At 41.3% G+C, this 27,157-nt stretch overlaps 1 protein-coding gene and 1 non-coding gene across 4 annotated transcripts; both read right to left on the reverse strand.

Annotated features, from left to right (window-relative positions):
• Nucleotides 1-4,235: 4,235 nt before the first annotated feature.
• Nucleotides 4,236-12,841, reverse strand: SLC25A3 (solute carrier family 25 member 3). Of its 3 annotated transcripts, none has more exons than XM_036252677.1 (8): nt 12,744-12,841; nt 12,343-12,503; nt 10,583-10,704; nt 7,858-8,037; nt 6,636-6,817; nt 5,568-5,740; nt 4,659-4,769; nt 4,236-4,577 (listed from the first exon to the last, which is right to left on the reverse strand). In XM_036252677.1, the coding sequence occupies exons 2-8, from the start codon at nt 12,497-12,499 to the stop codon at nt 4,417-4,419; spliced, it is 1,086 nt and encodes a 361-aa protein (XP_036108570.1). In that variant the 5' UTR covers nt 12,500-12,503; nt 12,744-12,841; the 3' UTR covers nt 4,236-4,416. The 3 variants fall into 3 exon arrangements, with proteins under 3 accessions (XP_036108570.1, XP_036108568.1, XP_036108569.1); XM_036252675.1 differs by lacking the exon at nt 10,583-10,704 and adding an exon at nt 10,881-11,005; XM_036252676.1 differs by lacking the exon at nt 10,583-10,704 and adding an exon at nt 10,881-11,005 and having other exon boundaries at nt 12,714-12,825.
• Nucleotides 5,812-6,058, reverse strand: LOC118624893. Its single transcript, XR_004958549.1, has one exon. It is a non-coding gene; the product is annotated as a small nucleolar RNA SNORA53 (small nucleolar RNA).
• Nucleotides 12,842-27,157: the final 14,316 nt, after the last annotated feature.

A 27,157-nucleotide genomic window follows, 5' to 3' on the forward strand; every position in this document is an offset into this window, starting at 1 on the left:
CAGGCTCCACTTCAGAGCTGCTGAGTCAGAATCTGCATTTGTAAGAAAATCCCGAGTTAATTCGTGTGGATATTGAAGTTTGAGGATTGCTGTAAGAGAAACGTAAGAGAGGCTGACCAGACCAGAGGTTGTGATGCCTCTGATGAAGTTTATCCCACAACTTTGTAGTTCTTCAAGACTTCTCAGTCTTTAGTCAACACTACTCATTTTTTAGTACATGTACTTACAAGTTTTTCTACAAACATGTATTTTTTAAAGATTGTCTAGCTCTGGCCGGTTTGGCTCTGCAGTTAGAGCGTCGGCCTGCGGTCCGGAGGGACCCAGGTTCAGTTCCCGCTAAGGGCACGTACCTCAGTTGCAGTTTGTCCCCGGCCCTGGTTGGGTTGTGCAGGTGGCAGCCACTTGATGTGTCCCTTTCACATCGATGTTTCTCTCTCTCCTCCTCCCACTCTATCTAAACAAAATATCGAAAAGTGTCCTCGGGTGAGGATTAAAAAAAAATTGTCTAGTATTACATGTTTGCTACTATAATTAGCATTACAATTGATTCACATAATTCCAAATTGAGCCCAAAGAAACTTTCTTCCTGCTTCTTTGATTCCATTAATCTCTTCTCTGTGCTGAACTACTGTTCCACTTGAAGTTTCCCTCACAATTTTATTGCTTAAATTTTATGTAAGCCCTGGGTGTCCATCATATTTTCAAATGATTTCCTGGGTGTCTGAAACTAGATTTTGAGTTGCTTAGCGTTTGGGTGTTTGAGTTCTCTTGTTCCAAACTATAACTTTTTTTTTTTTTTTTATCCTCATGCGAGGACGGACATTTTTCCATTTTTTTTTGTTCAGATAGAGTGGGAGGGAGAGAGAGAGAGAGAGAGAGAGAGAGAGAAACATTGACGTGAAAGGGACACATTGAGTGGCTGCCACCCGCATTACCAACCAGGGCCGGGGACATCTATAACTTTTTATGATAGATTTTCCATAATTACAGGGGCAAGTCAGGTTTGTTGAAGACTGTTTTATTTGTATCTGATAACATAGTAGAAACAAGGGACTTCGAAATTAGAGATATCTAGATTCCAGTCCTGGCTCTACCACCACTTAGTTCTGTGGCCTCAGAAAAATTTAGTGTCTGTGAACCTTAATTTATTCTTCTGTAAATAAAAATAATATCTACCTTACAGGGCTGCTGTGAACATTAGCATTAAAGTGCTTGGCATATGTAACAAAAAGTAAAGCTATTAAATAATACAAAAAAAGAGTTCCATAGTATGTCCATAGTATGTTCCATAGTAAGTCCCATAATATGGAATCTTTTTTTGTATATAGATCTATATCACAAAGGGAGATCATCACTGTAGTACATCCTAAGCAGTATTTGTTCATAATGATGATACCAAATAAAATGTAAATTATGTTCCATGCAATTATCTTAATAAGATACAATAATGCATTTTAGACATGAAAAAATATAACTTTAAGCACTTAAAAATACAAAGTTATGCCATGGCTGATGTGGCTGTGGTTAGAGTGTCAGCCCATGGACCGAAGGGTCACAGGTTCGATTTCCAGTCAAGGGCATGTACCTGGGTTGCAGGTTCAATCAGCAGCCCTGGTCTGGGTGCATGCAGGAAGCAACCAATTTATTTGTCTCTCACATCAATGTTTCTTATTCTCCCCCTCCTTCCCATTCTCTCTAGAAAAAAAAAATCAGTAGGAAAAAAATATCCTCTGGTGAGGATCAACAACAAATACAAATTTATCTGAAAATTCATTTATGAAGAATGTTTCTATCAGAGCCAAATAAATGAAGCACTCATCTTATTTGGTGCAAGTTCTACTCATTATTGAAATAATGATTCACAAATCTGTAATTTGAGAGCATGCTGAGAAGGAACCCTAAAATCTGGAATGTCACTAGGTTCATGGTCATGACTTTGTCTTCAAGTCAAATAGCTTTTGTGGCCAATACAGGATGAAAATTTTTCAATTTGTTCCCTAACAGTAGAAAATGTAAACTTAATTTCAATAATAAATATGGTCTCTTATGAGTGAGTCATTTTCAGCTGTAAAATTTCCCTGCACTAATAGCATTTAAAGTCTAACCAACTGTACAGTCAATAAAATCAGTAAATCATTGTTTATCCATAAGTAAAAGTGGGACACATCCTATTTTCAGATATTACTGATGTCAAAATAGTTTTAACCTTGATTAATAGTTCTCTGGGGTTGACTCATGGGTTTTAAAATAATATACTGCCCCTCATGTGAATTATCCTCCATCTTCAAATCTCGCATACACATTCCACAAAGGAAGTCAGCAGACTTGTTTGTACATGAAATCAGAGTCTAAGACAGGAATTAGTGTCTTGAGTAGGAGAGACATCCCCTAGGTTTTGATTCAGTATAGCTAGTATTTATTAAGTGACTGCTGCATGCATGAGTCTATAAAAACATGAAAACTTTGGATTGTTGCTTTCTAGGAAACTCAACTCACATTGTGGTAACCCAAAGGATTCATAAACGCTATAAGTGGTGAAGTTAACATCTCATGTATGATGACCATTGCTAAGGATGTGTAGTCAGGGCTGCCTTTTAAAGAGATCAATGATTCAGGAAGATGTGAGGGAAGAGCTGCTAGGAGTTGACTTAAGGTACCACATTACTGATGTATCAGGAGGCATAACATTTAACTGAGCAACAGATTTCTCAAAGTTTGAAGCAGTTTGTTCCTTAACCATATGGTATCTGAAATTTTTAACATTTTGTCATTAAGTGACAAAAATTGTATGAACAGCCCTGGCCAGTGTGGCTGTTTGTTGGGCATCCTCCTGGGCACTAAAAGTTGCCAGTTCGATTCCTGGTCAGGGCACATGCCTGGGCTGCAGGCTTGATTCCTGGTGGGGGAGTACAGGAGCCAGCTGATCGATGTTTCTCTCTCCCCCTTCTCCCTTCCTCTTCCTAAAAACCAATGAACTGCCCTAGCAGGTTTGGCTCAGCAGTTAGAGCGTCCATGGACGAGAGTCATGGGTTCGATTCCAGTCAAGGGCACATACCTTGGTGGTGGTTCGATCCCCGGCCCTGGTCAGGGTTGTGTGAGGAGCAACCAATTGATGTTTCCCTCTCTCTCTCCCTTCTACTCTTATCAAAAAATCAGTGGAAAAATATCCCTGGATGAGGATTAAAAATAATAATTTGCCCGGCTGGTGTGACTCAGTGGTTGAGCGTTGACCCATGCACCCAGAGGTCACCAATTCAATTCCCGGTCAGGGCACATGCCCAGGTTGTGGGCCCAACCCCCAGGGGGGGCATGCAGGAGGCGGCCAATTATTGTTCTCTTTCACCGATGTTTCTATCTCCCTCTCCCTTCCTCTCTCTAAAGTCAATAAAGAAAAAAAGTTAAAAATAAAAAATCATTTAAAAAATAAAAACCAATAAACTATTTTTTTTAACTGAAAACAGTTTATGTTCACACTTTTGTAAATTTAAGTCAGATTTGTGTGGAAGAGAAGTTACCTGAAAACCTGAAATGGTTCTTAGCAATCAATTGCTTTGGTCCTTTTAAAAACTCTAGCCCTGGCCGGTTTTGCTCAGCGGTTAGAGCGTCGACCTGCAGTCCAGAGAGACCCAGGTTCGGTTCCCGCTAAGGGCACGTACCTTGGTTGCAGTTTGTCCCCAGCCCTGGTTGGGTCGCGTGGGTGGCAACCACTCAATGTGTCCCTTTCACGTTGATGTTTCTCTCTCTCTCTCCCCCTCCCACTCTATCTGAACAAAATATCGAAAAAATGTCCTCAGGTGAGGATTAAAAAAATAAATAAAAAAAATAAAAACTATTACTCTAAAAATCAGCCTAATTTAGATGACCTTCTTTTACAAATCAGGATTACCAAATTCATAGGAATTTAAAAAGTATAGTACACAGGGGACAGCAGTAATACTGTCAACAATAGAAGTATAGTACACAATTCAAAAATTCAACTATGCCAAAATCAACTTGTCAAAATATAATCATAAATATTTAACTGCATTTAAACTTAACAATAAACATTTTTTTAATTTAGAATGTTTCCTAAAAATATAGGAACTCTCTTGAGTGACAAAACTTGAGACATATGACAATTTATGAGTAGGGATCAGTGGTTAGTTTGCATTTTTTTCTGAAGGTGTTACACTACTTCTATTTCAGAGTTAAATCTTTAAAAACTAGTTTTACAAATAATTATCAAGTCACAGACAAATCATGAACATTTGGGTTTATTTCAACAGCAAATTTGAAACTCAAGCCTTAGGCAAGAGTACTATAGTAATTATATCAGGAATAGACAATTTCCTACATTGTCAAATATATAAAAGTTCTTCTGCATTTTCCTCAACACTGATCAACAAGCAGATTCAGTCCATATTTGCTTTGATCTATCTACTGAGTTAACCCAAGCTTCTTCTTCAGAGACTCCGGCATCTCGGGTGGAGGAGGGCGAGGGAGTCTAAAGTAGACCTTCACGGAGTCATAAATGAACCACTGCAGTGCAGTCAGAGTGCCGATCATGATGATACGGGCAAAGAGGCCCTTCCATACACCTGGATAAAATATGAAATATGAATGGAAAATGGAATATACCCAAAAGTGTTATTCTTTCTTTAGAGGAAAGATAATCCCACCTTTAAATCCAAGTCTCTGGAGGACCTGAGAAGCAGTGCTACCCTTCTCTTTATTCAACACAGACACCACAGAATCAGCAGGGTGAGAAACAATTGCACAGAAGACTCCAGCTGGAAAAAAAATAAAAAAATATGACCCAATGTGGCGTCAGTCAAAAAAAATCACATCACAGCCAACAACCTTTACATGATCAAGTAGTACATTTTTTCTAGTTCTTAGAAGAGTGTCAGATTTAGAGTTAAGACTGACAAGAAAGGTTATAAAGCAATCTAAAAATCCTTCAAAAGTTTTATACAGTGATACCTCGGTTCTCGAACATAATTCGTTCCAGGAGGACGGTCGAGAACTGAATTGTTCGAGAACCGAAGCAATGAAACCAATAGGAAAGCGTGACTCTCTCCACAAAGCGTGACTCTCTCTCTGCACTCACACTGATGACGCAAGCAAGGCGCACTGGGCCGAATGAACGCCATTCGGCTCAACTCGGCTCATCTCGGAAGTTCGAGTTCCAAATATTTGTTCGGATTCCGAGACAAAAGTTTCTCGAATCTCCTGGTCGAATACCGATTTGGTCGAAAACCGAGGCGTTCGAGAACCGAAGTATCACTGTATTCGGATTTTAATCAATACTTTCTCTTACATTAAAAAAAAATCTGTTCTTGAAAAACTAAACAACAAAAATAGTACAGCAGTCAAATCAATACATTCCCAAGCTTAACCATGCACACAAACCATGAAACAATTCTTTCAGGAACTAAATAGCAAGTATTTATGAATCCTGAAGAGCATATGAAGAAATAACTTCTTTTTTCCTTTTATGAGGAAAAATGAACATTTTTCATTTATGAAAAATAAAAATAATTACTTGTCCTTCATTTCACAGATAAGCTGTTCTGAATAATTCATACCTATGTAACCTGCCACAAATGTTACAACCAGCTGCTCTCCCTTTGAACATTCACTTCGGGGCTTAGGAACCACAAACTTGTACAATGCTTCAACAGTCCTTTCAAAGCAGGCGAACTTCATCATGGTATATGGTATCTGTCTCATCCAGAGAGGAGCAACCCCCTTGTAGAAACTAGGAAATCGAAAGAATTATTTTCACTCAGTTGCATATAGTCATCTAGCAGAATTTCCACCATTAACAGAAGTGTCCGCACACTAGTCAAGTCCTGATAGCAAAAAAATGACAGCAAATTGCATGTCATTTCTATCAGAACCCAAGACTAACAAGCAGGTATATTTATCTCACATGCCAATGACTCAAGCACCTTTGACTGTACAACCAGAAAAGTTGCTGGATGTTTCTTGACTGGAACTACAAGAAACAGTAAGTTTACAAGCAGAACTCAGTTCAAGATCGGCATCCACAAAGGTGGATCTAAGGAAGCATGTTGTGGCCTGACTACATGCAAATTCCTAACTGTAAACACAGATGACAAGAATTCTAATAAGCTCTCCCCAAAAGTTAACAGTTAACGTTTAGGTCAAATACCACGTCATTTGTAGACTGATAAATAATTCCTACTTTAGAAAAAGTCCTTAATTCAGGCTCGAGCCACGTTATCAACTTATTCTGGCCCCAGGGTTTATATTCTATGTAAAGGGTAGGTTGGGAAGGATGGACATGAAATAAAAAATTTTTTTAAAGTCTGGTAGGCTTGCTCAGGCAGTGGCTCAGTGATTGAGCATAGTCTCATGGACTGAGACGTCTGGTTTGATTCCTGGTCAGGGCACAGGCCCAGGTTTCATGCTCAATCCCCAGTGGGGGGCATGCAAGAGGCAGCCAATCGTTATTTCTCTCTCACACTGATGTTTCTAGCTCTCTCTTCCTTCCTCTCTCCAAAACAAAAAATCAATAAAAACATTTTAAAATAAATTTTTTTTAGAAAGTCTGGTAGGCTTATTGCTAACAAATGCAGTTCCCTCAAATGAGTACTTAATGCTATAAATTTAGACAAATGTTTACTTACGCATTTAAGCCTTCTTCCTTATACATTTTGGGAGCTGCATCCCTCAGAGTGTTGGCATAACCTGGTTGGGTTTGAATTCGAACCTTAGCAGCTTCCATAGGAGCCAGGGCAATGTCAGCAAAGAATTCAGCACTGGCAGAGGCAGCCAAATATAGTGATGTGCGCCAAAGATAGGTGTTCTCCTAATTGAAAGACATGAGGGACACGAAATGGCTGTTTTCAATTTCACTCTAAGGGACAGTTCTAGGAAACAGTTACATTTCAGACGTTTTAAAAGTGTTTCTCATAGTCCATGGATAACACACATGATATGAGACTAAATGTATGTTTCCCATAACTTCATCAACCACAGTGTTAATATGAATAGTCTTAACATCTAGGTACCAAGAATGATTGGTCCTTGAACTACACTAAGGAATCTGTGGACTGTTCCAAGAGTGACCACTGCTGGACTCTTATGCTTGATCCAGAATAGAGACTGCGTCATGAAAACCCTCTCAGAGATTGCCTGATCCACCTGTGCCCTATGCCCCAGGTGTGCTGGTTCCACTGCCCTGCCACAGGCAAGCACACATTTCCCCTTATCTGTGGTGGGTCACACGCAAATACCTGCATCCAGCTTTCCCAGCCCTATACAACCCCTTAATACCTGCCATGTAATGTAATGCAGAGGACATCCATGCCTCATCTTGCTGCCATCCAAGACATACCGCATGTGAAAGTTCCCTTAAACTCTTGATATAAACTCAAAATTCAAGTTATTTAGAAAGCAGCAATGTATAATAAAAGAGCACTCACTGCCTGGCAGGTGTGGCTCAGTAGTTGAGTGTTGACCCATGCACCAGGAGGTCGCCAGTTTGATTCCTAGTCAGGGCACATGCCTGGGTTGTGGGCCCAATCCCCAAAAGGGGGCATGCAGGAGGTGCCTAATCAATGTTCTTTCTCATAGATGTTTCTATCTATCTTCCCCCTCCCTTCCTCTCTCTAAAATCAATGAAGAAAAAATATTTTTGTAATAAAGAGCACTGAAATCTAATGATACAAATCTTTTTTTCACCTTGTCATTACTAGCACAGACTTATGACTTGAAAACATGTTGCTTACCCTTTCTGAGACCATTTCCTCAGTTCTAAAATGAGGTAGGCCAGACAAAAATCTAAGATCCTTTTTGGTCATATAGTGAAAAGCTCAGGACTTTCAATTTCAAAGTTAATTTACATACCTCTCCAAGCATGTTGCTATACACGACTTTGAAGATTTCATAAAAGCCGAACTTGCAGAGCCCCTGCATAGAGTAGCCAATGAAAGTTGGAGCCCATCCTTTAGCCAAACCACGAACACCATCCTCTTTAAGTGTAATTGAGAATCCGTTAAATATGCCCTTGTACTTCTGAGGGTCCACCTATATTTAAAACAAGAAGAAAAATAAAAGTAATTAAACATACCAGAGAGCTAACATTTCTCATAAATATTTAATTTTGTTTTTAGTTTTCCATTTTGCTTCTAAAACTTCAGTAACTACACAAAAGGTAGATAAACACAAGCTCACTGCATGATATCAGTTTAATATCTATAATTATCTTTGTAAATGTGTACATTGAGACCTGGCTTTCTTTCAGTTACACTTAAGTCTTAGAGGGTTACTTCAGAGTGTAAAACTCCTAAAAAATAAATAATAAAACTAACTCTAAAAGATTTTTCACCACCCAACTCTACCACTTTTAAAGATTTAGTTTTAAAGCTACTGCCTAAAATAATAGATAACTCTATAGGCACGTCTTGGAGATACTGCAGGTTCAGGTCCAGATCACTGCAATAAAAAATAGTATTGCAATAAAGCAAGTCACACAAATTTTTTTTTGTTTCCCAGTGCATGTTATGTTTATACTATACTGTAATCTATTACGTGTGCAAGAGCATGTCTAAAAAGATAATGTACATACCTTAAATAAAAATACTTTATTGCTAAAATATGCTAACCATCACCTGAGCTTTTCAGCAAGTCATTACCTTCTTGCTAGTGAAGGGACTTGCCTTCAATTTATGAAAGATTCAATATCTCTGAAGTGCAATAAAATAAAGCATAATAAAGTGAGGTATGCCCCTATATCTGATATAGGCTAGCCCATTAAGTAGATTCTATTATAAAGTTGAACTTAAGGCAATCAAACTAAATACAAGTTTAAAAAGGTGTATCAACATAATGGAGAATCTGTCTTTTGACTTAAATTCATTTCAAGAGACATGCATACGTTTTAGAAGGTATATTTTATATCCATTCTATCAACTAAATGGAAATGAAAAAAATCTTATCTCACTATTTCTGCCAGTACTAGAAGGACCAGTATATATCACCTTCCTCTCCCTGCTAATATTTCACCTTTCTTTCTCTTTTAGGTAAGTAGACTTCTAATCCTGTTTGGAACAAATAAATTTTTGAGGTTTGATTATTTTTGTTTTAATAATCCTAATAAAGATATTCTAACTGTAAAAAAGAAAAGTTTATGTAAGTGACTATACAAGAAGCTATACCCACAAAAGTTTAATACTAAGATACTAAAAGTACACTTTTTAATCTATATAGCACTCTCTGCCTTAATCTTTTCAATTAAGAGTCGTAAAGTTACTTCACACTATGCACAAAGAATGATTATCCACTGACATGTAACTGCTTTTAAAATCACTACTTGGAACATAAAGAACTAGTAGGCCTTGAAGAACTCTAGCCAGAATTGAGCCCAACAGCAAAAAAAAACACAAAACAAAACCCAAAAAACTTATGGTCAGAGTCTGAGATCCAACAATCTACCACACTCCTAATTTTTTTTTAAATCCTCACCAGAGGACATTCTTCCATTTCTTTGTTCAGATAGAGCAGGAGGGAGAAAGGGGGGGGGGGGAGGGAAGAGAGAGAGAGAGATCAACGTGAAGTGGCTGCCACCCACACGACCAACCATGGCCGGGGACAAACTGCAACTGAGGCATGCACCCCTAGCAGGAACCAAACCCGGGTCTCTCTGGACCTCAGGCCAACACTCTAACCACTGAGCAAACCGCCAGGGCTGCAAGTATATCTTTAAAATGAAGTTTTTAGCAGTGGATTGTTGGGTTAAGAGGATTTGAGTTTTAAATGCTGAAAGATATTGACAAATTGCCCTCCGAGAATTTTGCTTTCTTATGAGTATGTGTTGCCAAATGTTTTAAACCTTTATATATTTAAAGGTGAACACTGGGAAATTTTTTATTGTAGCTTCAATTTAAATTTAATTATTGGCAAAGATGAGCACATTTTTGTATCTTTATAACACTCTTGTGTTTTTATTTCTAAAAACTGACTATTCATGTCCTTTATCATTTGTCCATGGAATGGTAAATGTTTTGCATGTTGAATAATGCTTTTCTTTTTTAACATTCCTGTTTGTTTTCCTTTTTCTACGTTGAGTGTTTTCTTACTGGTTTGCACTCTATTTTTAAAAAGACATTTCTTGGATTTTAAAACACTAATTAAAATAAAGATCACAAGGTTAAAGAAATTCAAGTTTCGCTCTGGCCAGTTTGGCTCAGCAGTTAGAGTGTCAGCCCGCGGACCAGAGAGTCCTGGTTACGGTTCCCAATAAGGGCATGTACCTCAGTTGCAGTTTGTCCCCAGCCCCGGTTGGGGTCTTGCAGGTGGCAACCACTCGATGTGTCTCTCACATCGATCTCTCTCTCTTTTCCTTCCTCTCTCTCTCCTGCTCTAACTGAAGATAAATGCAAAAATGTCCTCGGGTGAGGATTTAAAAAATAATAGTAAGAAACAAAAAAAGAAATTCAAGTTTCATTTCCTACTAAAGTTTCTTTCTGGCAGTTCTTATGTCTTCAAATTCTTCTCATTTGTAAAATCCCTAAAGATTATTTGAAATCAAGTCCCACAAGAAAACTTTTAATATCGTCATCTCAGTACAAACCTGCATACGGCATTTCACTAAATCCAGAGGAACGACAGCGGTGTGTGTCAGACCACAACTTAAGATCCCACCTAAGCCACACAGTGCATAAAACTTCATGGAGCCATATTCACAACTGTATTCTGTAATAAGATAAGACACACCATGCATTTTAGTGTAAAACTCAAGTTATTACTGGTTCTCAACTTACCTCCTGGATGGTTAGGTTTCCACACAGCTTGTTAGTAGATGACTACATCTTATAACTTAACAGCCATGCTTCAACAATGCTTTATTCAGTCCAACATGCAAAACAAACCTGCATTCTGCATTTAACCAGATCTAGAGGAACCAATGCTGTATGTGTTGTGCCACAGCTAATAATTCCTCCAAGTCCACAAAGGAGAAAGAATCTGCCAGATCCATAGTCACAGCTATACTGCTCTGTTTGATTGAAAAAAAAAATCAAGTAAGTATTTCTTCAGAGGACAAAGGCCATGGGAATGAACAAGAACTGTTTCCCATTGAAATAGTATTAACACAACCGAACAGCTTTGGCCACCTGTGAAAGATGAGTTTCGACCTAGTTCGAGTAACAAGAACTTCACTGTCAAAATCAAAACAATCACTAAAAAATTATGAAGGTTCTGAGAGAAAAAGTTTTCTGCATTAATAATTAAAATCAAACTTCAAATTATTAATTGCTGATAAGAACACACTTCAGAGTACAAATCAAATTCAGGAACACTCAGCTTTACAAACTTCTAGGTGTACCCCAGCCACTAATCAATGCTATCTCCACTTACTGATTCCTATAGCACAAAACTAGAGAAACATAAATTCCTGCAGTCAATTACATTTACTACACAAATGACATTAGCTTTAACTTTCTAAATGGAAGAACAGAATGCTAGTGTAAGGATTTTTTTTTTTTTTACCAACACTAAAGACATAACAGAAACACATACATGATTTAAGGGGGTGGGGGAGCACCATCATCAGATTTTACAGGCACAATGTAGATACCATTGCCAGAACTGTAATTCCACTTCAGGTTTCTCTGTACATCCACTCCAGTGGGACTTGATTTCAAGCACACACGATTCATTTAAATTGAATCTAACCACCAAGAATCCCAAGAAATAAGACCAAAGGGATCCCTACCAATTATTATGTCCTTTGTATGGTCTATCTGAGGCTGCGAGTCGCCTCCTACACAAATTGTTATTAAAAGAGACCCAGTTATGGGGGGACAGGAGCCAGGAGGAGGGTGTCAATGGGGGGGGAGAAACATCTGTTATACTTTCAACAATAAAGATACATTAAAAATAAATATAAGAGAGACCCAGTTATCTCATATATACCCTGGGTCAACTAATACTAGGCTTCGGAAGTACCTAAGGGAGGAGGGAGTATTTTTAAGAAGAAAATGAAAAGGCAAATCAAAGGATAGGTGATACCATTAGACCTGACCCAATGCTGACCAAGAGGACTTAGGCAGAGAAGATAAGGAGCTAATCAAGGCCTCTACTCCCTTGAGGACGTGGAGGTCACGGAGGAAGGTGTGCCTAGGCCTTCCACGCCCTTGACGGAGGGCCAAGGATCCGACACTGGGCCTGGGCAGAGTGGGCTGCCATCCTCCCGCTAGCAACTGGGCGCCACTGGGCGGTGCGGCGGGCTGGGCACGTCCTTCCCTGTCCTCCAGGCCCGGCGCAGGCCAGCAAGGCCGAGCGGACCGCGAGCGGGCTTAACGACCGAATCGGGGCAGGGTCTGACCTCACCTTCCACGGCGGCGGCTGCCAGGTTGCGGGAGCGGCGGGGCGGGCCCGGGGGCCCCGCGGGGCTACTGCAGGGACCCGCGAGGCCATCGTACACAAGCTGCAGGTGGGGCGCGTTGAAGGGATTCGCCCGCGCCAGGTGCGCCACGGACGAGAACATCTTCCTAGAAGAAGAAGAGCCGGCGGTCAGAGAAAAGGCAAAGGGGGCCGTTAGGCCGGCCAACGTCACCGGCACCCTGGGACCCCGACTCGGGCCTTCTTTTTCCTGCCTCCGCGTCCTTGAGGAGGTCAAGGCCGCCTCCTCAAGAGAGGAGGCCGACCCGGCCTACAGCCAAAGCATCGTCCCACAGGGACTCCGCACCCCGCTCCCGCACCTGCCGCGCGGAAGGACGGACCACACTCACTCCCTAAGATGGCGAACACACTGGGGCTGCTGGGCAAGGCTGCGGCGCACAGAGGCCGAACGTCCTCCGAGCCCTTAGATGTGTGTCCTTCGTGCCGCGTCAGCGTGACGTACACAGCCAGTTACTGCAGGCAGGCGGCTCCCATTGGCGGAGAAGAGCGTCGCGGCCGTAGCGTCACCGCGTTCTCCTAGCAACCCTATCCCCGCCCCGCGCGCCCCAGCTCTTCCGGTCCAGCTCCTGCGCAGGAGGATTCGTTCTGCGCAGGCGCGCGTTCTGTGCCGGCTGTTAGAGTGGTGTGGGAGTTGTGCTCGTGACCTCCTGTTTTTGTCCTTTCACCTTGAAGAGTCTCTCCTTGGCGCTGGGGCTTCAGTTCTTTCCATTTAAGTGAGTTCGTTATAATGGTCACTCAAACCCCACAGAATTCTTCGTGTTAATCATTTCGGGTGTTGCGGTTGGAATGTCACTGCAGTGTTTCGTGGCACAACTGCCGTTCTGGTCCCTTTTTTAGATCCATCCGTTGACGTGACATGTAGACATGTCTGCATTTTCCATCAGATTTGAGGAGTGGATTTTAAAAGGAAATGTGCAGCAAGAATTCTAAAGTACACGAGACAGCTTGCTGCTTCATCACGGTATTTTATATAACGTTAAAAGATTCGATACATGCTTTGTGAGCCCTGGGGTTCCTGAGGTGAACTAGAGTGAGAGTGACTGGCAGCAGATTTGGTGTGTTTAATACATTTATAAAATCTTCATTAGATTCAGTTCAACAGAGAAAGGCCTACTTTAATTAGGGAGAGTTTAGTAGAGGTCAAACCTTTGAGGAAAGAGGAAAGATAAGGAATAGATCAAATGGAGTCTGTTTAACCAAGCTGCTAAAATTAACATGAAGGTTGAGGCATGAGGAACTGATTCAGTTCTTGTTCCAGCTAGCCTGGGAACTTACACTTGTGAACTTTCAAGTCCCCTATCCAGATATATATATCTGGACATATACCAGACCTCTGATTACCCCCTGAAAGACTCACTGTCCAGGACCTGACATCCATCATCCAGACTGCCTGACATCTGACTGATAATCATCCTAAACAAATCCTAAGGCTAGGAATGAAGGACTGATAATTCACAAGAATATACATTGAACTCAAGAACTCTGGCCCTGGCCGGTTTGGCTCAGCAGTTAGAACCTCTACCTGAGGACCAAACAAAGAGTCACGGGTTCAAGTCTGATCAAGGGCACGTACCTTGGTTGCAGTTTGGCCCTGGTCCTGGTCGGGTTCTTAAAAAAGAACCCTGAACTTTTCTTTCTTCTTTGGAAGAAACACTTAACGGGTTTTTGCCTAGCTATATTCAAAGTTACAAACTCTTAAAACCCTTCAATAAATCTTTATCCCTTGAATAAATCTTTATCATTTATTTCTAGTCAGTCTCATACTCTTTGCAGTCTTTCCACACCTCTCTTTTAGCATTCCAGCTCTGACATTTTCCCAACTCTTGATAAAGTAACCTTGGGAATGTGCTTGATCTCTATGAACCTGTTTCTGTATGATGGAAGCAGGGCTAGCCACATGGGCTTGCCACCTGTACAGTGTACACAGGACCCTTGTGCTTGGTTTAATGCCCTGCTGTCTCCATTTGAAATTCTTAATAATTTATGAACATGTTTAAAAAATGCAACCAAGTAAATGTGAAGATCTAATTGGCTTTATTAAGCGATTCATCAATCGAGCAGCATCCCATCTAGCAATTAGAAGGGTGCTCTGAGTGGCTGTACAGAATGGGAGGTTTTTATAGGAAGAAGGGTGGGCAAGGGAGCTAGCAACAAAAGAAAAGAAAGAATTATTTTTAGACCAGGATATCTTCTTTTGGGGTAAAGGGAAATGCAAGGTTTTTGTTGTTGTTTGTTTTTTTTTAATCAGTAGATTACCTCTTCTTTCCAAGAGGTAGAGAGGGCTCATGTGCCAGATTACTTTATTGTTGGTTGACCAGAAATTCCAGACTGGTTGATTAAGATTACCTTTCTGGGAAAGGTTGAAACTGTAGTTAAATCAGACATTAAATCTAGGTTTGGTATCACGGGCTTTTAGCATGAGTGATGCCATTTGGGGCCTGTGGTTTTCTCTTTAGCAAACAAGAGGTTCGGCATTTTTGCTCTGGGGCCTGCAGATTATGTAGCTGGAACTTGCAGAGTTCATGAGAACTCAGTGAGATAATTTCTAAAAGTGGGCATTTTTAGCCAAGGAGCAGGGTTGGGGAGGGGGGTCAGTGGATGGTAAGTTACTAAGAGGGTAGGGTAATTCTTGCTAAATTAGCCTAACAAGATTCTTACTGAAGCAGGCCAAGGTAATCAGATGCAAGTGGGAGATGAGGAATTTGATCAACTATCAGTGTTGGGGGTTCTGGCTAAACTGAGTTAATAGAATTCTTGTTACTCTTGGGCTCTTGAAGGACATGCTCAATGACAGGCCTAGTAGAAAAAGGGCTCAGAAGAGCCTAACTAAAGTTTGGTCAAGGAGAGAGACTTTTTACCTTCCATGATCTTCTGCATGGGTTCTAGAAGCAATGCAAGGTGTTGACAGTTGGTCTTGTGGAGGATCAGCAAACTCTGCAAGGTAACTAACTATGGGGAGGTTATTACAGATTTTACAGGAGGCTCCTCAGGCAGGGGGGAAGGGCTGTTTCTACTGGCAAAGGAGGCTCAGCAATATTTAGGGGTTTATGATCCTAGTGTCATCTGTTCCCATTCTGATGTTCAGAGGCTCACTGCTGCTTAAAAACAACAATAATAAAATAAAATCAATTCCATGACATTAACATGAGACCTGAAAGATTGGGAATTCAATTGCATTGTAATTCAGGATTACATTTTGGGTTTGGTTTTTAGAAATCACAGCCTTGCAGATACTGGAAAACAGTCATATAAACTTTCTGGTCCTTTATCTCATCTAGAACAGACTTTAAAGTCCTCAACTTATTTCCTTTCCCTCATGTAGCAGACATAATTAGGAGAAGCCAACCAACTCTACTGTATATCTTATTCTCAATTAAATATTCTATGGAAGCATATACTTGGTCACTCAAAACCTTGAGTTCTTTAGCCATTTGATTACAGTTGTCCACAATAATATATTAAGAAACTTTTGCTAATGCATGCCATGGACAACCAGTGTCACATTAACAACTGCTCATCAGTGCCTTTATTTATTTATTTATTTATTTTTATCCTCACCGAGGACATTTTTTTTTCTTTTTTGTTCAGATAGAGTGAGAGTGAGAAAGAGAGAGAAACATCGACGTGGAAGGGACACATCGAGTGGCTGCCACCCACACAACCCAACCAGGGCCGGGGACAAACTGCAACCGAAGTACATACCCTTAGCGGGAACCGAACCCGGGTCTCTCTGGACCGCAGGTTGATGCTCTAACCGCTGAGCCATACTGGCCAGGGCTCATCAGTGCCTTTAAATCCAATCAGATCATATAACCCAAATTCAGAGAACCCATCATTAACATTTGGTTCTCCCAGGATTATTTCCAATACTATTGTCTGTATCGGAGTTTGACCAGAGAAGCAAAACCAGTATGAGTCATACACAATAAGAGATTTATTTTAGGGATTAGGCCTTATGAAACTGGGAGCTGGAGAAGTGATTCTGTCTCTGGAGTTAGACTTAAAATTGCTGTAAATCAGTAGGGCTTACAGTTAAGGCAAGAAAGCTGGACGTGAAGTGGGGGCGAGCAGGGACAAAATGGAACCCACAAACACAAACTGGATCCCCTGAACATAAACTAGACTGTGCATCTGTCCCTTACCACCTACAACATTGATGATGCAGGTATCTGCTGGAGCCATGGTGCTGCACAGGTATCTGGCCCAGGACTCAGACAAACTGAAGAAAAAGGTCCAGCAATTGCTGAAAGACCTCCATACCTGGCCATTGCCCCACTCCAAGGCAAGCCAGCAGATTAACAACAATGTGTATGGGCTGCCATTGCACCTCATGTCCTATACTAACCTTTAGGAGGTAATCACTGCTACTTCACTTCTGCCTTTGAAATCTTACACAAATTTTCCAAGACCAGTCCTAACCCAGAACCATATTTGGGAGATACACAGAATTTGAGATCCTAGAAAAATAGATCATTTGAGTGGAACTTTCCAACAGGCATTTGTAAACTTAGAGTTTGAGGCCAAGTTTGCGTTTAGGCTTATCCCTTTCATGGGGAATCACAAGAAAAATTCTTTTTTTTTAATCCTCACCCAAAGATATTCCTCTGTCCGTCTTCGGATAAAGTGAGAAGGAGAGAGAGAGAAATATTGATGTGAGAGAGACACATCGACTGGCCACCTCCCACAGGACCCCAACCTGGGCCAGGGACCAAACTGCTACCGAGGTATATGCCATTGACTGGAATTGAATCCGCAACTCTTAAATTCATGGGCCGATGCTCTAACCACTGAGTCAAACCAGCCAAGGCACAAGAAAAATGCTTAAACAATTCCTAGCACAGCCATGTAATAGAGTGATACAGTAAATTACGCAAAGGAGACTAAAGTCCCTTTTCACATCTGCCCTGAGGAAAAAGGAATAATGTCCACTGAGTTATGGTCTTTTTCAATTAGAAATCTTATTTACTTTTTGTTTTTTTTGCATGTCTCTATAAATAGAATTTATCTCTCCATATCGAAAATAGATTAAATGGACTTCACCCTGGGGCCATAATTTTCATTCTGGAAAGTTTTAAAAGATCAAACCATCCCCATTTTCTTTGGAAGGATATCCTCGGTTGGAGCCTAGAGTACCTTGGCTATAAGATTAGGGGCAACCCCTTTACCTAAGTGTACCCCAGTAAAGTAGACCCAGCTCTGAGGCTCACATTCAGACTCCCAAAGTCACCCATCTTTGTGCAAGGGGTTGAAACTCTGAAAGTTATACATGAATATTCAGGGACATTGTATTTTCTTTCTTTTTTTTTTTTTTTTGGTACATGCCCCTAGCAGGAACCAAACCCGGGACTCTGGTCTGCAGGCTGACGCTCCAATCACTGAGCCAAACCAGCCAGGGCATATTTTATAGTTAATAAAATGCAGGTGAATTATTTTACCCAGTCTTTATCTCTTGATATCTAGAAATTTACTTCTCTCTACAATTAAAAGAATAAAATGTGATTTGGCCCAGTGAGGAGAGGCATACCTCAATGTGACAGACCCCAAAATAGTCCACATAGAAGGTGGCACCTAGTCACTCAGTAGCTATAATCCATCACCCTGATAGCTTTTATTGATTTATTTCATTTTTTTTCCTTTATTGATTTTAGAGAGGAAGGAGAGGGAGAGAGGGAAACATCAATGAGAGAGAACATCAATTAGCTGCCTCCTGCATGACCCCCACTGGGGATTTGCCCCACAACCTAGACATGTGCCCAGACTGGGAATTGAACCGGCCACCTCTTAGTGCATGGGTCGACGCTCAACCATTGGGCCACACAGGACGGGCAACCCTGACAGCTTTTAAATGAAACTTGTTGATCAAAATTAGAGAGTCCCAAATCTGATTTCTCATCAAAGCACTGGGAAGTTTTTAAACACAGATGTGTTCTTGCACATGAACAGTATAATTTGTTCGAATATTACTACCGTCTTCCAAACAAATCACACCCAACCGGAATTCTTTGTATATTACTGTTTTCATAACTTTAATTACACTAATTAATCTCCTTCTGAGTTATATGGAAAAGCTTCAGTCTTAAACATTAAGGACTTCCTATACCTTATTTTGCCATGCCCTAGTCCTGTTGGCTACTTGTAGTCATTGTTTTTCTAAGACAATCTCCCAATTAGGTCCAGTCTTTGAGAAAGTATCTTTAAGCATCCTTCCTTCTTGCCCATTTGTCAATACATGTGTATTTAAATTGCTATATGTAATAGTAATCTAGACCATAATTTCCATCCTTTTTCATCTCATGGCACACATAAACTAATTACTAAAATTCTGTGGTACACCAAAAAATTTATTTTTTGCCAATCTGACAAAAAAATAGGGTATAATTTTGATTCATTCACACCAAGCAGCTATTGTTGTGCACGCTGTTGTCATTTTTTTATTAGACAATCTAAAGGAAAAGAGATCAGTGCCCCTGACTAAATCATCTGGTATTGCACGTTTCAAAAATTATTGTGGCACATGGGTGTGCCGCGGCACACCGGTTGAAAATCGCTGATCTAGACAAGTTAAAAGTTTTTGGAATATCATTCAGTCTAAGAAGTATTATTGAAAAGAATAGGAACAAGGCAAAGTAACATCACATATTTTTAAAAATTGTCGAAACAGCATCTGGCTGGTTTGGCTCAACGGTTAGAGCCTTGGCCTGTGGACCAGAGGGTCCCAGGTTCAGTTCCCGCTAAGGGAACGTACCTCAGTTGCAGTTTGTCCCTGGCCCCAGTTGGGGTCGTGTGGGTGGCAACCACTTGATGTGTCTCTCTCACATTGATGTTTCTCTCTCTCTCTCTTCCTCCTCCTCTCCCTCCTGCTCTATCTGAAGATAAATGCAAAAATATCGTCAGATAAGGATAAAAATTGTTGAAACATTTGAGATATTGCCTTAACACAGTAAATTCAAGGGTAATTGAAAAAGAATAATAGCATGTTTCAATTGTTAAAATGTCTAATGTAGTATGACTGTAAATATTTATAGGAAAAATAAGTGTCTATCTTAGTACAATAATTTTAAAAAGCAATATAATAGCTAGGTGAGTTTAGGCTGTCTGTTTTTAAATTATTTAATATCTATTGGACCACCTACTTTAGGGAACTGTGAATATTTTAAAAGTGTTGTCTTTGGCCTCTCTTATATTCTTGTCCCAGGAATCTCCTTTACTCCCACAGAAATTAGCTTTTATCCTTTATGAGAAAATTTTCTGTTTTATTTTTGTATTTTCTGGTCTGCTTACTTTTTAAAAATCTGAAGTAGCCCTGGCCAGTTTGGCTCAGCGGTTAGAGCGTCGGCTCGCAGACCAGAGAGACCCGGGTTTGGTTCCCGCTAAGGGCATGTACCTCGGTTGCAGTTTGTCCCCGGCCCTGGTTGGTCGTGCGGGTGGCAGCCACTCGATGTGTCCCTTTCACGTTGATGTTTCTCTCTCTCCCTCCCTCCCTCCCTCCCACTCTATCTGAACAAAAAATGGATAAATGTCCTCGGGCGAGGATAAAAAAATTTTTTTTTGAAGTAATTTTAACTTTACAGAAAAGTTGAAAGAATAGTGCAAAGAACTTCTATATACCTGTCACTCGGGTTCCCCGATTGTTAACATTTTGCCACGTGTTCATCATTCTCGTCTCTCCCATCAGTTTTTATACACATAGAGACACACACATATACAATATACTTATATGTGTAGACATATAGAGTACATCTACACACATATATATACCTATATATCCACATACACATATTTTTCCTGAATATACAGGATGCTACATTACTCCTACATACTTCAGTGTGTATTTCCTAAGAGACAGAGTACAACCATCAAAATCAGGACATGAACATTGATATAATACTACCATCCAGTTCATAGATCCTATCCAAATTCCCCCAAAATATCATTTATAACAGAAAACAAATCAAAACAAACCAAAATTACTTTTTCTTCTAGTCCAGTATTCAGTTCAGAAGCACACTGCAATTAATTTTCTTGTCTCTTTAAGCTTTTTTGGTCAGGAACAGTTCTGTCTTTCTTTGTCATTTATGGCCTTGGCATTTTTGAAGACAGATATGTTGAAGACTATTACCAGTTTGAATTTGTCTGATGTCTCCTGATTAGACTTACAATAATCATTTCAGGCAGGAATATCATAGAAGTGATTCTTTGTGCTTTTCGGAGTATCCTGTCAGAACGCATGTGATATTGATTTGTCCTTTACTTGTGTGGTGAACTTGGATCACTTGATCAACATAAGGTTTGTTGCCCAGCCAGTATGGCTCAGTGGTTGAGTGTCAACCCATGCACCAGGAGATCGCTGGTTCGATTCCCGGTCAGGGCACATGCCCAGGTTGTGGGCCCAATCCCCAGTGAAGGGCATGCAGGAGGCGGCCAATCTATGTTCTCTCTCATTGATGTTTCTCTCCTTCTCTCCCTCTCCCTCCCCCTCTCTCTAAAATTAATAAAGGCAAAAACATTTTTTAAAATGGGGTTTGTCAGATTTCTTGATTGTAACTTCCTATTTTTTTATTATATTAAAAAATATTTTTCTTTTAAAAAATTTTTTTTTCCTTTATTGATTTTAGAGAGAGAGGAACTGAGGGGAAGAGAGAGAGAGAAACATCGATGAGAGAGAACATCGATTGGCCACCTCCTGCATGTCCCCCACTGGGGTTTGGCCCACAACCTGGGCATGTGTCCTGACCAGGAATTGAACCTGTGACCTCTTGGTGCATGGTCGACGCTCAACCACTGAGCCACACTGGCCGGACAAAAAAAATTTTTTTCTTTATTGATTTTAGAGAGAGGAAGGAAGAGGGAAGGAGATAGAACATCGATGAGAAAGAACATTCATTGGCTGTCTCCTGCATGCCCCACACTGGTAATTTAGCCCACAACCTGGGTACATGCCCTGACTGGGAATCGTACTGGTTGCCTCTTGGTACATGGGTCAGTATTCAACCACTTAGCCACACTGACTGGGCAGGTCACTTACTATTTTTATTCTCGAATTAAGTAATTTGTGGGGAGATGCTTAGAGACTATGTAAGTATTCTGTACTTCAAGAAACTTTCACCCCTAATTTTCATATCCATCAATGACTGTTGACCAAATCAATTATTACTGTGATAATTGCCAAATGGTGATTTTCTAACTCCACCAGTCCTACATTTATTAGTATTCTACTGTAAGGAAGTACTTTCCTTTATCCTCATTTATTTAGTTCATGCTTCATTTATTTATATCAATATGGACTAATGGATTCTTATTTTATTCAATGAGATATAATATAACACTAATATTATTTCTTTTGATGCTTATATTGTCCCAAATTTTGCCACTGGAAACCCTTTTAAGCTGATCTTGTATTATTTTGACAAGTCTCATCATTTTTTGAGCAGTTTGTTAATTTTTGGTACAACAAGATGTTCCAGGCTCACCTTGTACTTTTTCTACCCTAGCCCTGGAATCAGCCGTTTCTTCAAAGAACTTTGGTACTGTTTAGAGGACAATAGCATTTAGAAACAAAGATCTGGGGGCAAAATATGCATATTGCTCCGGGGTGTTATTCTAGGTTTTCTCAGTATATGTATATACACCCATACATACACATTTTCCTTTTCTTTCTATTCATACATCCATTCATTATGTCTTTTAAAGACCTCAAGTTCTGCCCTGGAGAGTTTGGCTCAGCGGTTAGAGTGTCAGTCCATGGACCAAAGAGTCATAGGTTTGATTCTGGTCCAGGGCAGGAACTTCAGTTGAGGTTCAGTCCCCTGGCCCCGCTTGGGGTCATGCGGGAGGCAACCAATTGACGTGGCTCTCTCACATTGATGTTTCTCTTCCTCTCTCTTCCTCCCTCTCCCTTTATTTCTCTCCCACTCTATCTGAAGAGAAATGGAAAAATATGCTCAGGTGAGGATTTCAAAACAAAACAAAACATGAGTTCACACTACCTCCAATTCCAAATCAGAATACCACAGAATTCATTTTAGCCTTTTTTTTTTTCTTTCCACATTTGTAACTGCCTTCTCTGACAGAAATAAAACTGCTGTTCATTATCTCCAATATATTGTCTCTTATTTCCTTATTTAAAGAGTACAGAGGGGTAGGCTTGGAGCTGAGAAACAATCTTTTTTTTTTAATCCTCACCTGAGGACACTTTTGCATTTTTCTTCAGATATAGCGGGAAGGAGAGACTGAGGAAGAGAGAGAAACATTTATGTGAGAGAGACACATCGAGTGGTTGCCACCCACATGACCCCAACTGGGGCTGGGGGCAAACTGCAACTGAGGTACCTGCCCTTAGCAAGGACCGAACCTGGGAGACTCTGGCTGCGGGCTGATGCTCTAATCACTGAGCAAAACCAGCCAGGATGAGAGACGATCTCTTAATAACCAGTGCAGCAATTATAGAAGCTCTGTTTTAAAGCAATCTATTCTATTGATATATTTACACTCTGAAATACTATACTATAGACAGAACATTTGAATGTCTACTTGATGGATTTGATGTATATATAAACTCATATTTCTAAATTATCCTACACTGATTTAAAGACCTTGATAATCAAGTTATATTGGAAAGTATAAGCCAAAATTAAGGCTGCTTGTTTCCTATTTATTGATTTTTCTATTACTCTACCTTTATGCTCACTTTAGTGTAATGATATGAACATAATGAAATCCTGTAGCACTTTTTTTTTCTTTTTTTTTTTACCCTCACCCGAGGACATTTTCGCATTTATTTTCAGACAAAGTGGGAGGGAGAGAGGAAGGGAGAGGGAGAAACATCGATGTGAGAGACACACATTTGAGTAGTTGCCACCCACACAGCCCTAACCAGGGCCAGGGACAAACTGCAACCGAGGTACGTGCCCTTAGTGGGAACCAAACCTGGGACTCTCCGGTCCGCGGCTGACACTCTAACCACTGAGCAAACCTGCCAGGATGCACTTTTTTTTTTCAGTCCTCACCCAAGGATACGTTTCCATTGATTTCAGAGAGAAACATCAATCGGGTGCCTCCCGTTCGTGCCCCAACCCAGATCAAACCCACAATCCAGGTGTGCCCTCACCAGGAATCAAACCCACAACTTTCTGGTGTATAGGACAATGCTCCAACCGAGCCACCCGGCCAGGGTTCATAGCACTTTTGCTCCAGCATGCAATGACAGCAGCTCAACATTTTACGTGTTTCAAGTGACAGATCACTTGGTAAAGCTCTCTGGTAGTAAGAGCCCAGCCAGATGAACACACTTCAGGTTTCTGACCCACTCCACCTGCAATCACACACTTTGTGGTGTGGGCCACTCTGAGGTAATTTGTTAGGGTAACATTAGAAAACCAATACAGTTTCTATCACTCCCTGGTCACATCATCTAAGTCTGTTTTCTTCATAGCTTTTAGTATCTTCTGAAATAAAGTGTTCTCGTTCACCTATCTGTCTCCCAGCCCCTTTCAGCACCTGAAAGGTAACCTGTGAAGGCCCCGCCCCCAAGACCAGGTGCTGGGAGTGCCACAGAGGGGACAGCACACACGTGTTGAATAAGTACGAGAGCGAAGGGCTCTTTTCTGATTTCTTAAAATTTTATTTCTGCAATAAAGCTGACTCATTAACATATAAATGCATATGATTGCTTTTCCTTTTTTTTTGTTTTGTTAATCCTCACCCAAGGATATTTTTTCTTTGATTTTTTTTTTAGATAGAATGGAAGGGAGGGGAGGGAGGAAAACATGGATATGAGAGACACATCGATTGGTTGCCTCCCAATCAAACCTGCAACCCAGGTGCTTGTTGGGAGTTGAACCCGAGACCCTTCGGTCCGTGGGCTGATCCTCTAACCACTGAGCAACCGACCAGGGCTACATAATGATTTCTTAAACCTCTTTAGGACATCCCAACTAAATTCACAAATGAAAAATAATTTATCAAAACCTGTCTCAATCTTTGGTTAAGAAATGTGAACTGCCTCGTGCAGGGAGAGGGTCCTGACTGCAGACCAGCTTCACGCTACATTTGCCTCCTGTCCTCCGTCTCCCCACCTGCCAGCCCTTTGGCCTCTGGTGGCCAGTTGACCTGAAGTGCTCCTGCCACCTCAGTTCCTGTTCATCTGCTTGGTGTTGCTTCTGGAGGGGCTGGGGGACTCCCAACCCAGGGTTGTGGTGGCCCTGATCTTAGCTCCTTGAGTTCTCATTCGTTTCCTGGGGACCAGGAATTATAGCCATTGGAAGTGGGGCAGCTTGGATGCTCGTTGCTTGTGGCTGCAGGCCTGCACCGTATGGGGCAGCCCCTCCTGAAGCCCCCACTAGTGGGCCTGCTCCCCACGGACAGCAGTTTTCCTCCCGGTTCCCTTTGAGGTTCCCAGGGACAGTTTCAGGGGTAGTGATGTGGGGTATCTGGATGGTCTCCCTGGAATTAAGAAAGCAGATGCTTTGGAATTAGGAGAGGCGGACATGGTTGTCCACAGAGGTGTGCTGTTTCTTCTTGGGAAATGTTTCCGGTCAGAAAACACCAGGAAATCAAAAAGCAGTTCTGCAAAGGGACAAGTTTTGCCTTCCAAAGATGATATGAAAACTCAGAAATGGTGTGCTGTATTAAGAAAACCCAGATAAAACTTTTCTGCAGAATGTATCTATTTTGAGTTCACTGTGTGAGCATGTACAGGAAGCAGATGATGGGCACAGTGATAGATGTCAGGCCCAGAAGTGTCCATTTTGCTGGCTAAAGTTTCAACTGCAGCTATAAAGCCCCACAAAGAACAGCAGATGATGGCAGTCCCTGTGGTGTTTGTGGCCCAGTCGCTCTAGACTCTGGCAGACATTTGAACAAGACTGATTCCAGCCCTGGCTGGTTTTGCTGTGGTTAGAGCGTTGGCCTGTGGACCAGAGAGACCCAGGTTCAGTTTCCGCTAAGGGCATGTACCTTGCTTGCAGTTTGCCCTGGCCCCAGTTGGGGTCATGTGAGTGGCAGCCAGTCGATGTGTCTCTCTTACATCAATATCTCTCCTCCCCCCCCCCCCCACTCTGTCTGAAGATAAATGCAAAAATGTCCTCGAGTGAGGATTAAAAAAAAAAGACTGATTCCAGGGCTCAGGGCTGTTGGCCCAGGCATGACAGTAGAGAATGCCCTGCTTGCCCTGCCTGGGAGTTTGTTTCATGTGGCTGGGTCAGGCTGAGCGGAGGGTCCATGCCCTCCTGTATACACACGTCACTGAGCAGCTCTTGGTGACTGCCGCACTGAGTTCAGACCAGAGCAGTGCCCAGAGCCACCTCAAGATACAGCTATTATCATCCTTTGTTTCAAATGAATCTCTTCCAGGACAGCAGCCCAGGGACTGGGCCCTCATTTCCTCCCTGAGATTGATAACAATAGACACTGACTTCCTGTCTAAAGCCAGGTACTCCAGTGAAATCAAGTTGTCTCTCTAGGAAAATAATAGTGTAATCTCCCTCAACCCCATCTCCAGCATGAATCAAGCATTTTGTTTCTGCTCAACACCTGGTACAGCTTTTCAAATAGTTCCACTCTGCCTGTTTCTTGTCCCACCACGCCCATAAATCAGGTTGTGATAGTCACAAACCCTGTGTATGATCTGCACAACCTTCCCCTCTGATCTGCAGAACCACTTCCCTCTCTGACCTGCACAACCATCCTCATGTTTACAACTTCTTTATTGAGACAGCAGTAGCAATGTGGGTGGGTGGGCATCAGTCCATTTTACAGATGAATAGTTTCAATAAATTTATGTAATTTGACTCAGCCGGGGTCTTGAAGATTCCAGTGGGAGAGGCAGGAAGGAACCTTGTTCTTGTTGTTCAAATCCTTTGACACCGGGACACACAACTGTCCCCTCTCCCTCCTGCCGTCCCCTAAAGTTGATCCCACCTGCACTTGGGGCCTTGCCTGTCTCGTGCCATGGGACAGTGCCAGCCCTCCTAGTCTCAGGCTCTCCATGGTCCTTGCTGAAAGGGTGGCATACATTAAGGAGTGAATTTGTCATCTATCCACACTGCCTCAGCCTAATGGTCTCTAATCTATAGACAACGGTCCTGGAGGAGGGAGAGAAAAGCCATAAGTCCAGAGCAGGGTTGCAGTCATTCCCTGATTTCTGACCCACAGGAACTGCAATAATTGCTTTAAGCTGCTTAAATTTGAGGTTATATAGCAATAGGTAACATTTGTTCTCCCAATGAAACCATTCGATGTGAAAGACGATATAATTTGTTTCTAGGACAAATGAAAGAAGTACCCTTTACACTGCTTTGCTATTTCAAAGTATACACTATCACAAGATCAATGTGTTAAATTCTGGACAATAAAGTCAGTCATGGTCTCGTATAAAAGCATATGATTAGGGCTGTATTTTCACAATCAGCTTTGATTTATTCCAAATAAATTATGACAAATTTTTGGTTCTTGACTTCCAAGAGTTAAACATTACTATTTTCTCAATACAATTAAGAACAAGTAGTAATATTTAAATTGCTAATAAACCTACATTGCTATTAGTTAATGGAATGGTCAAAAACTTTTTTCCTTTAAATTATTTTTTATCCTCACCTGAGGACATTTTTTGCATTTATCTTCAGATAGAGTGGGAGGGGGAGAGAGACACATAGGGTGGTCACCACCCACATGATCCCATCCGGGGCCAGGGACAAACTGCAACAGAGGTACGTGCCCTTAGTGGGAACTGAATCCAGGACGCTCC

Source organism: Molossus molossus, unplaced genomic scaffold, assembly GCF_014108415.1.
Source record: "Molossus molossus isolate mMolMol1 unplaced genomic scaffold, mMolMol1.p scaffold_m16_p_10, whole genome shotgun sequence".
NCBI lineage: Eukaryota > Metazoa > Chordata > Mammalia > Chiroptera > Molossidae > Molossus > Molossus molossus.